Consider the following 12,150-nt stretch of genomic DNA (forward strand, 5'->3'; position numbering starts at 1 on the left):
CCAGTGTCGGTGTTGCGATAGTATGCCAAGCATCCAAAGACGCGCATATGATCATAATCTGGTGACTCATTGAAAAGAAGCTCATAGGGAGTGAGACCACGAAGTACCTTGGAGGGGAGTCGATTTATGACATAGGTGGCAGTCAATATGCACTCACCCCAAAAGGTTTTCGGCAGGTTTGCTTGAAATAAAAGGGCACGGGCTGTTTCAAGCAAGTGTCGATGCTTGCGTTCTACCACCCCATTTTGCTGTAGGGTGTATGGACAAGTGGTTTCTAAAACAATGCATTTCTTGGCATAGAAGTCAAACATTCTTTTAGAGATAAATTCTCCCCCGTTGTCACATCGTATTCGTTTTATGTCCTTCCCAAATTGTGTTTTGACCATTTTGTGAAAATTTATGAGATATAAACCAACTTCATGTTTGTGTTTGATAAGAAAAGTCCACACTGATCGGCTATAGTCATCAACTATTGTTAAGAAGTAGAGAGCCTTTGATAGGGATGGGATTCTATATTTTCCCCAAACATCACAATGTATAAGCTCAAAACAAGAAACAGTCTTTATTTCACTAATGGGAAATGGCAACCTAGTGTGCTTAGCTTTAAAACAAGCATCACACATTTTAGTTTGGTTATTCCTAGAAACATCTCTAACAAAATTTAAATTCAAAATCTTCTTGGGTGATGGATGACCAAGTCTTTTGTGCCAAACCTCGAAAGTTGTCACGAGAGCCTTCTTTTCCATTGCCCCCATTCGATACAATCCTCCAATGCAGTTACCCGCACCAATCAAGTCCCTCGTCACTAATTTCTGCACCACAAAGAAGTCAGGAAAGAAAGTTACAACACAATTAAGGTTCCTTGCAAGTTTGTTAACAGATAACAAGTTGTAATTGAAATTAGGAACATGTAAGACGCCATCAATTTTGAGACCTCCTGGTAGGGTGTGTTCACCCTCACCCATGACAGGCACCTTATCGCCATTAGGGATGATGACATGTGTTTCTTTGGTGTTTGTGACTTTGTTATCAAGAAAGTCACTTCGATGGGTGATGTGTTCGGTTGCACCCGAGTCAACCACCCATCCATCATACGTGTTAGTTCTACCTGCCAGATTAGCTTTAGGAGCCTCATCTTCTCGGAAGTGTGCAACAAAAAGACGATATTGTTCATCCGTTAACCCTGGTATGGGGCTGGGTCCAACTTCTACACAAGCTGCTTTTGCCTTTGGTTTGTCTTTCTTTCCTGGCCACCAATCAGGGTAACCTATCTTCTTGAAGCACCCATCGCTTTTGTGTCCTTTTCCACAAAAAGTGCATTTTTCTGCCTTGTCGCTACTCTGTTTCATGATTCGTTGTGCGCCTTTGTTAGCCGTCTGTGTGCCTTGAACCCCTTGTGTAGTGCGTGTTGTCTTCCTGTTCATCATGTTCACCTGGAAGGCTGTTGTTTCGCCAATTGATTTTCTAGATCCACCTGTGATTGCGCGTTGCTGTTCATCTTCAGCAACCAGGTGATACGTGGCCCCCCAAGGAAGGTGGTGGCTTCATGGCAAGGATTTGGGTTCGGATGATGGAGAACTCCTCATCGAGCCCCATAAGAAACTCATAAATTCTTTCTTTCTCCTTCACTTCATTCAATCTTCTTCCTAGAGAGCAATTACACCCATCACAGGTACATCTTGGTGTTGGGAGAACGAGTTGCAGTTCATCCCATAGGGTTTCTAATTTCGTGTAGTAGGATGAAACCGAAGTCCCATCCTGCCTTGTAGTGTTCAACGACTGTTTTAGCTCGTAAGCCCGTGGAGCACCTTCCTTCTCAAACCTCTCTTCCAAGTCTTTCCAAATCTCGGCTGATGTATTAGTGTACCTCACACTGGTCCAAATGTCCCTCTCCATGGCTGTTGTCAGCCAGCCCTTGACCATGACATCTGCACGCATCCATGCCATATGCATGGGGGATGCAGAATCTGGTTTGTTGATTGACCCATCGACAAACCCCTTTTTATTCTTGGCAAACAAAAAATTGATCATCTCCTGCCTCCATTCATTGAAGTTGTTATCATTCAACACGTCATTAACCTGCATTTGTTTAGGGTAATCTGACGGATGAATGTAGTATGGGGAATTGACATGGATGGAGTTAGCATCGATGGGTTCTTCAGTCTTCTTGCTTGCCCCCGGATCATTGTTTTTCTCTTCTGTCATGGCGGCTTCGAATCTAGGTTTTCTTCAACGGATCAACGCTCTGATACCATAAAGAAACTGAGAAAACATTCTATTCCATTAATTGATTATTGATATCCACACGTACAAGTATTAAAGAGATCCTTATAAACAGGATCAGATAAACTAGCTAGAAAATAGGCTAAAGATAAACATAGGAATAAACTAAACAATACGTGATTATCTAAATGGAATAATCTAGATGTGTAAAATAGTTCCATTAAAACCAACATATCTACCATCATGATCTGGTTCCAATTCAACAAGCTTCTTCCCCACTACTTCAGCAAGATCAAGATTCCTATGATTGATACAGCCATTGAACAACGCCCCTAACATGGAAGCAGTTGGTTCCATTGGCATTTGAGACAAGAATGTGTATGCTTCCTTAAGTTTTCCAGCTCGAGCCAATGCATCCATCATGCATGCATAATGTTCGGTTTTTGGATTCAAACCATTTTGAGTAATAGACTTGAAATAATACCAAGCTTCATTTACTAAACCTCCATGAGCACAAGCACTTAGTATGCACAAGTATGTGATCTCATCTGGTGTGATCTTGTTCTTCTGCATCTCTTTAAACATATCAAGTGATTCGTGTACAAACCCATGTGTTGCAAGCCCTCCAATCATTGCATTCCAAATTAAAACATCGGTTTGTTTCATGATTGCTCCATGGAATACGGATAGTGCTTCCTCTATTGCTCCACATTTGGCATACATATCTACAAGTGATGTTCTTAACACTAAATTTAAAGCTATCTTTGATAGCTTATTTTATTTCCTTATTTTTATTAGTGTATTTTAGATTTTTAGCTCTTTTTATTAGTATTGCATTGTATATTCTTTATTTTCTTTAGTATGGATCGTACCGGGTGCTTTTTATGTTGCATGAGGAATTTTGCAGGGTTTTGGAGCTTATTGCGATTATGGATTAGAGTGAAGACGGACTTGTGGGCTCTCGAGGCGCTATTGGGCTTGGCGGATCCACCAAAGGAGATTTGGGCTTAAAAACATAAAAGCTTGGATGAAGTGGGCTTGTGAAGATGGATCATGGATAATTAATTTTGGGTTTGGAGCATCCACATTTGAAGATAAAAGATGATTGGCTGATTTGAATTACATGGATATGGAGGGGACCAAAGGAATCTTTGGTAGTGGAAGGGTGGAGTGGTGGAATGAAGGACCAATAGCATAACAGCAACATTTGCGCGGGTGGAATTTTCGTCGCGCGGGTACCCGCGCAACTGCCCAGTTTGGGCATTTTGGTCATTTAGCTCACCATAACCTTGGGGGATCAGATCTAGCAGCCATAACTTCGATTTTACACCATTGGAGACCTGTAGGAGGCGATTTTTGAAGCTCAAGACTCATTTCTCTTCATCTTTGCAAGATTTTTGGTAGTTTCTTTATGCAATTAGACTTTTGTGATTGTTGTTCTATTGCCATGAGTGGCTAAACTCTTTATATTGGTTAACTTTGGTTAAAACCTTTGAATGTTTGTGGGTTTTTGAAGGATTCATGCTAGATTATCAATTATCTTATGTTTATGGTTCTAGATCATATTTCTTATGCTTGTTTAATGCTTTGATCATGAGCTTGGCACTTGAAAGAGCAATTGTTAGTTTATTTCTTTGGTTTTGCATTGAATCATTGAATTAACTTAGAACAAGGGCTTTATGATGGTAAAAATCATCTCTAGTTTATGAATCATAGCTCCTTTATGGATGTGTAAGCATTGACATCCTCTAGGAATTGGGGATTCCTTCTTTCTTAAGGCTAATTAACTTCTTGGGTTCAATTGCTTCAATTAAACCCTTGATCTTGATTAAGAGGGTGTGTTGTGGGCTTCCCCAACCTCCATACTACCTAAGAGGAATCTTGGCATATCATGCTTCATGATTGCTATAACCAATTTGGGATGAATGATAAGCTTCATGTTGAATCCTAATGATAAGCACACAAATGTTCATTGTGTTGAATTGCCTTAGTTAACCAACTCTCTCCACTTTGTGAGCATCTCACTATCTTGCTTAATTGCAAGTTTTTAGTTATTCAAGTCTTTTAGTTTTCAAGCAATCATAACACCCCCCCCCCTTTTTTAGTTTAATTGTAGTTAATTAGTTTATTTACAACCATTTCCCTGAGGATCGATACCCCTTTTTACCATTATATTACGTTTATTTAGAAATCAACGGGTGTAATTTGCTTGGTGGACTTGACATTCCCATCAAGTTTTGGCGCCGTTGCCGGGGAAGTTGGTTATTGTTATTTGATTGTTTATGCCTAGGTCTACAAGAACCGGTGAACTACTCTACAATCCGGAAATTGAAAAAGAAGCAAAAAGGTTGAAAAAGTTAGCCAAACAAGCAAAGCAACAACAACTCGTTCAAGCTTCTTCCTTTTCTCCACTAATCAACATAGAAGATCAAGTTCATACTTCAAGTGATACCGACACCGAGCCGAGTTCTCCAATTTTTGGTCATTCCTTTGAAGACATTCCGTTTGAAAACTACATAGCCATGAATCATACTCCACCTCACAATCCCAATCCAAACAATCAAGATGCCAATACCCCACCCCAACAACCAAGACAACAACAACAAGAGCCTCTCATTGATATGCCACCTTGGAATCAAGCCCTTCCTCAAAACCAACCTAATTATCAACCACCACAACCACCAAACCAACAATTCCACCAAAACAACCAACCTCAAAACAATGCTTTTCAAGTTCAACAAGTACATTACCCAAATCAACCCAATTACCAACATCCTCCAATGTACCAAAACCCGATGTACCCACAACAACAACCTCCTTACAACCAATACCCTAACTACCAACCTTATCCACCACCAATCTATAATCCCCAACAATACCCATACCCACCTTACCAACAACATCCTAATTACTTGCAACAAACTCCCAATTACCCCAATCCACCCAATCCCCCTCAAGAGTTGACACTTCGACAAATGATGGAGACAGATGTTACTCACACACCTCTTGGTATTGTTTATCCTGCAAACCGCCGAGGGATTGAATTAAAGTCAAGTTTCATACATCAACTCACCAAGTTCCATGGTTTGGATAGAGAAGATCCTCAAATGCATTTGAAGTCCTTTCATATGATATGTGTTAGCATGTTGCCCGAAAATGTGACATTGGATGATTTCAAGCTAACCGCCTTCCCACTCACCTTGGAAGATAAAGCTAGAGAGTGGTTATTCAACTTACCACCGGGATCTATTCACACATGGGAAGAGTTACTCAAAGCCTTCAATAGCAAGTTCTATCCCACCTCCCGAATTTCAAGACAAAGAAGTGACATTTTGGGGATTCGTCAAGGGGAGAATGAGACTTTTCATGATTTTTGGGAGCGATTCAACAACTTATGTACAAGTTGTCCTCAACACAATATACCCGAACAACTACTTCTTCAACAATTTTATGAGGGTATGAATGAAAAAGATCGAAGGATGATTGATGCTTCAAGTGGTGGTGACATCTTCAACAAGACACCTCAAGAGATAAGATCACTTTTTGGAACCATTTCTCAAAATCAAAGGAACTTTGGGACTAGAAATGACATGGAGAGAAATTCTCCACAAGTATTTGGTGAAGTTAGCAACACTCAACACTTGGAATCAAAGCTTTTAGATTTGACTAATGTGCTAAGTCAAATGGTGGTGGGAAGTGGTCAACAATTGATGGTATGCGGTATTTGTGCAATGACGGGGCATTATACGGATAAGTGTCCCACACTTGGAAGTGAACCGGAGGATGTGAATGCAATGGGCGGATATCAAGGTCAACCAAGACCCATGGGATTTCAAAACAATTTCAACTCAAATTGGAGGAATAACCCAAACATCCCATACCCACCAAAGCAAAATCCACCAAACATTTTGATGAGACCTCAACATCCACAATACCCCTCTCAAAAACCTCCATATCCACAAACTTCTTATACCCCTCCAAATTACCAACCACATCATCAACAAGGCCAATCAAGTGGTACCCACCAAATGAGCCTTCAAGAACTTGTCACTTCTCTTGCTCAAAGCCAAACCCAATTTCAACAAGAGACCAAGAACACTTTCTCAAACATTCAAGCACAAATTGGAGACTTGGCCACTACTCTCAACAAGATGGAACAAAGGGGAAAACTTCCATCTCAAACCGAGAAGAATCCCAATGTGAGTGCCATAACTTTGAGAAGTGGGAAAACACTTGGAGAAAGCAACCCCAAAAGAGTTTCAAGAGAAGAAGAGGATGAGGTTATTGTTGTTGAACCTTCGAAAGTGGTAGTTCCTCCAAAGGAACTGGTTGTTCCAAACATTGAGCAACCCGAATATTCCAACAAGCCTATTAAGCCATTGGTCATACCACCACCCTTCCCTTCCCGGTTAGCCTTTTCCAAGAAGATAGAGGAAGAAAATGAATTATTTGAAACTTTTCGCAAGGTCCAAATCAACATTCCACTTTTGAATGCTATTAAGCAAATTCCAAGTTATGCAAAATTCCTCAAGGATTTATGCACCAAGAAGAGGAAATTCAAAGCGAATGAAAAGATTCAAGTCAATGCAAACATGCCTGCGGTTATCCAAAAGAAGTTACCTCCCAAATGCAAGGATCCGGGAATATTTGCTATCCCTTGTACCATTGGTGATTTACATGTTGAAAGTGCCATGTTAGACCTTGGAGCCTCAATCAATGTCATGCCATATTCGGTTTTTCAATCTCTCAATGTTGGTCCTTTGGAAGAAACCGGAGTCATCATTCAATTAGCGGACAAGTCAAGTGTGTCTCCAAGAGGAGTGTTGGAGGATGTGTTAGTACAAGTTAATCAACTTGTTTTTCCCGCGGATTTTTATGTCATTGATATTGAAGAGACGACTCCTTCCACATCATCTATGATCCTCCTTGGAAGACCTTTCATGCATACCGCTCACACAATCATTGATGTCCATAAAGGAAAGATAACTATGGAGTTTGATGGAGAAACCATTCACTTCAACATCTTTGAAGCAATGAGGTACCCTAGCAACATTTCGCCATTGTATCGGGTTGATGTGATTGAGCCAATAAACGAGATAAGCCCTAATGTATGCACAAACAAGATACTCATGGCAGATGATTGTAAGCCTAAGAGGGAAGCTCAAAGAAGATTGAATCATCCAATGATGGAAGTGATCAAGAAGAAGATAATTAAAAGGTTCAAAGAGAAGAAAAAGGCATTTCATGACAAGCACATAACCCAAAAACACTTTATTCCGGGTCAAAAAGTTCTTCTTTATCATTCACGCTTAAAGCTATTCCCGGGAAAGTTGCGATCTCGATGGCACGGACCTTTTATTGTTATAAAAGTGTTTGATCACGGTGCGGTTGAAATTAAGAGTTTGGAAATAAATCAAATATTCAAAGTGAATGGGCACCGTTTGAAACCATTTTATGAAGGCTTTGACATGGGAGAATTCGACAACATAACATTGGAAAATCCGAATTACGAAGGTTGACGGAAGCGGAGCTATGTCTTGACAAATACGTTAAATAAATGCATTGTAAATAAATAATCTCCACTTGAAGTTTTGGGTGTTTCTAAGCTTGAAGTTGGTCTAAAAATAAGCATATGGAAGTCTTGCAATGATCTTGGTGAAGTTTGAAAAATGCTAAAATTTGAAATTTGCGCGGGTGCCCGCGCAGATTCCGAGTTCCAAATTACCCCCAAATGGGATGCATTCTGATGTATGCGCGCGGCCGGTTCCTCACCCGCGCAAATGTTTGCGCGACCGACTGCCACCCGCGCAACCCTTGCGCGACCCAACTCTAGTCGCGCAAATCCGAGCTCGAAAATTACCCCAACATGGGATGTATTCTGATGTGTGCGCGCGGCTGCCCCCCACCCGCGCAAATATGTCATTTCATAAGAAAATTTCGAGCCATTTCATATGTGTCCTTTGTGCGACCAAGCTTTCATCCATGTGTATTTAGGCGGCCAAGAACTCCATCCAAGCATCATTATGCGACCCATGTGTTGCTTCCATACCATCCTCGTGGGCCTCCTCCATCTTGATCCCGGTATGATCCTTCCTTACTCTCATCCTAAGCATTGAGGACAATGCTTAATTTTAAGCTTGGGGTGAGGTATTCTTATATTTTATTTTTTTTATTGCATTTAGGTTGTATATTGTTGCATTTAGAGTAAGTCATTTAGGTCATTCATAAAAAATTGCATAAAAAATTCCAAAAATATTGCATATTTTATTTCTTTCTTTTCTAATTTTCATGTTTTTTAGATGCATTCTAGTTTAAGTTCATGCATTTTTGTTCTCTCTTGACTTCTCATCCCTACAGGTACCAGAGCACCGAGTCATAAGTATTGAATCATAGATTGGTCCCGGGTCTTGATATGGAATTCCTTGTATTTGATAAGTGAGACACGTTTTGAGCCTCACGGACCATTTTAAGACCGCTTGTGTGGGGGTCAGATGCAGGTAGCTTGATTGGGTCTAGGTGCGGAGGGATGTGGTTGGTCATGCCAATGTGTGCGAGCAAAGATTAGCCCGGTAAGGTACATTGAAGATATTGAAGACTCGCATCTTGGTTTTGGGGGGAATACCCCTTAGTACTCCCGAGTCTCGTCCGAGCCTTGCTTAGTTAGATTCTCACCACCTTTTTAAGATAGGTTATTTTTTTTAAAGAGTCTAGAGTAGATAGTTAGATAGATTTTGTTTATCACACCTTGCATTAAGGTGCTTGATGAACTTTGAAGTGGGTCCCCCAATTCACATCTTTTGGGACCAAGTCTTTTCGGTAACACCCACTTTTGAGTCATTCCCCACCCTTTTTAGTTGATCTTGGCACATTGTCAATGATCATTAGGTGTTCATGTTAGCCTCCATCCTATGTTACATGGTGAAATTCCTTAGACCTTCAAAGAAAAAAACACAAAAAAAAAAATGAAGAAAAAGAGCAACACAAAAAGAAGAACAAGAATCCAAGTTCAAGGCTTTAGTTCAAAAAAAAAAAAAAAAAAACAATGAAGAAGATTAAATAAAAGCAACAAAATAAAAGAAGAAAAAAATGAAGAAAAAGAGCAACACAAAAAGAAGAACAAGAATCCAAGTTCAAAGCTTTAGATCAAAAAAAAAAAAAAAAAAAGAGACTGAATATCAAACAACAAAGAGGCTGAAGACCAAATAACAGAAGTTCAAGATTGAAGATTTAAGCTGTTAGGTTTAAGTTTAGGTTAAGTAGAATTTTTATTATTTTATTTTATTTTTGATTTTTGGTGAGAAAAGACCCCGACGATGAGACGGTAAACTGTAAAGGACAGTACAAGAGAGAAACCTCTGAAACCGGATGTTTGCCCGGAGGCCGCGCTGCAAAGCCCTATTTCGTACTATACACTTTAGCCTGACAAATGTAGGAATCATAGTGTGTGAAGAGGCGCCTTTCCTTCGTGCATTATGATCTGCATTGGTGATTTAAAGTGCCCCCACTGGGCGCATCTCTGTTTCCTTTGTCTTGCACACCGCGACTACATCCAGTCGTGATCTATTCGCCCATCAAGTGGTTGAGAATGTGGTTTATGGCTCTAAAGCGGGGAACAATTTTGAAGATGCATAGGGTCCATGAAGGACTAATTCTGACCATGTTGACTGATGTTGACCAAGTTCTATGGTACCTTTCTTTTTCCTTTTTAGTTTAGCTCATCCCGATCTCATATTAGTCTTGTTCTAACTTGAGGACAAGTTAGGTTTAAGCTTGGGGTGATTTGATAGCTTATTTTATTTCCTTATTTTTATTAGTTTATTTTAGATTTTTAGCTCTTTTTATTAGTATTGCATTGTATATTCTTTATTTTCTTTAGTATGGATCGTACCGGGTGCTTTTTATGTTGCATGAGGAATTTTGCAGGGTTTTGGAGCTTATTGCGATTGTGGATTAGAGTGAAGACGGACTTGTGGGCTCTCGAGGCGCTATTGGGCTTGGCGGATCCACCAAAGGAGATTTGGGCTTAAAAAGATAAAGGTTTGGATGAAGTGGGCTTGTGAAGATGGATCATGGATAATTAATTTTGGGTTTGGAGCATCCACATTTGAAGATAAAAGATGATTGGCTGATTTGAATTACATGGATATGGAGGGGACCAAAGGAATCTTTGGTAGTGGAAGGGTGGAGTGGTGGAATGAAGGACCAATAACATAACAGCAACATTTGCGCGGGTGGAATTTTCGTCGCGCGGGTACCCGCGCAACTGCCCAGTTTGGGCATTTTGGTCATTTAGCTCACCATAATGATGCGGGCCCTAGTGTGGAGGATCGGGCCCTTGCGTTCCTAGAGGCCCACGATCGTGTGACTAAAGGGGCTTCACGGAAATGGCCATAACTTTGGCTACGAATCTCCGTTTCGGGCCTACGACCAGTCAAATCGAAGCTTGGAGTAAGGAGCACGTCCAGATAAATTCCCAAAGGGAACTTACCCATTTTTGAGTCCAGAAATCGCTTTCTAAATGGAGTTATGAACAATTTTGTTATTTTTCCTTAATTTTTGGGTTTTGTTTTTGGGTTTGTATTTGGCCCATGGACTTTTAGGGTTTCATTTTAATTTCTGCTTCTTATTTAACTGTTTTTGATGTAATTTGGATGGTCGATCATCAATTTTATGAACTTTCGATTTTCTCCCAAATTATGTGTGTTAACCCAGATTTTGAAGCCAATCCCACGGTATTCGTAGAATCAACGTGGTTTTGAAGAGATTGTCCTGGCTATTCTTTTAGAATCAACAGGTTCATTCTTGGTTATCTTTGTGTTGTTTTTTTGCGCTGCATCAGTTCGTATCAAAGCCGAATTCCTGGTTCAAAATGCCTCCGAGGAGAAACAGGACGCCCGCTAATGTTCATGAGCAAGAACTAGAAGAACGTATTATGGCACGAATGGAGGAGATGATGGATCAAATGGTTGACCAACTGACTGATAGGATGGTCGAACTGATGAATCGAGGAGGGCAAAGGTCTCGAACACATTCTCAAGTGGAAGATGGTGAATTTGGGAACCCGTTCGGCGGCAGTGACGGTTCATATTCTAAAGACGATCTAGAAAGGCGGCCAAGGCGTGATCATAGAGGTGACAATAGGCGTTGGGAGGCCGGAATGAGAATTGATATCCCAGAATTCGATGGGGTCAGTTTGAATCCGGAGGGGTTCATCGACTGGTTGGCTACTGTTGAGGAAGTTTTTGAGTTCAAAGAAGTCCCTGAAAACAAAAGAGTGTCATTGATTGCTACCAGGCTACGTGGTAGGGCATCTGCATGGTGGCAACAACTGAAACTGACACGAGACAAGCTCAGAAAGTCAAAGGTCGTGACTTGGAGGAAGATGAAGAAGTGTTTACGATCCAACTTCCTACCCCATAACTTTCAAAGGTTGATGTACCAACGGTTGCAAAATCTGAAGCAGGGTGCCAAATCAGTTGACGATTACACAACTGAGTTCTACCAATTGATTGCCCGAAACGATATCCAGGAGACAGAGGAACAACTCGTTGCTCGATATATTGGGGGTCTACGGGTCCAAATCATGGACTCTGTAAATATGTTTGACCCGGTATCTATTTCTGAAGCGCACCAACGGGCGTTGGCTTTTGAGAAACAAAGTCGTCGGGTGGGCGGTTCGTCTTCAACTGCTAATATTGGAGGAAGTTCCGGGACGGGTGGTATGGTACCCCGTGTTGTGCCTAATCAACAAAGACCGACATCTAACAGTGTTGGACCAAATCCTAGGACAACTGTTAGTAGCAGCTTGAAGTGTTTTAGTTGTGAGGAGACAGGTCACCGACAATCAGAGTGCAAGAAGGTCGGAAAACGTCATTTGTTTGCTGAGCAAGATGATTGGCAAAATGATGATGCCGGTGAAAATTACGA

At 40.8% G+C, this 12,150-nt stretch overlaps 2 protein-coding genes across 2 annotated transcripts; both read right to left on the bottom strand.

Annotated features, from left to right (window-relative positions):
* Positions 1 to 1,500: 1,500 nt before the first annotated feature.
* Positions 1,501 to 2,205, bottom strand: LOC145163704 (uncharacterized). Its single transcript, XM_079082500.1, has one exon. It carries the CDS (start codon positions 2,203 to 2,205, stop codon positions 1,501 to 1,503), a length of 705 nt encoding a protein of 234 aa, XP_078938626.1.
* A 216-nt stretch (positions 2,206 to 2,421) lies between these two features.
* On the bottom strand, positions 2,422 to 2,946 carry LOC145163705 (pentatricopeptide repeat-containing protein At5g08305-like). Its single transcript, XM_079082501.1, has one exon. It carries the CDS (start codon positions 2,944 to 2,946, stop codon positions 2,422 to 2,424), a length of 525 nt encoding a protein of 174 aa, XP_078938627.1.
* Positions 2,947 to 12,150: the final 9,204 nt, after the last annotated feature.

This window comes from Lactuca virosa, chromosome 3 (genome assembly GCF_052849685.1).
Source record: "Lactuca virosa cultivar CGN04683 chromosome 3, Lactuca_virosa_CGN04683_v6, whole genome shotgun sequence".
Lineage (NCBI taxonomy): Eukaryota > Viridiplantae > Streptophyta > Magnoliopsida > Asterales > Asteraceae > Lactuca > Lactuca virosa.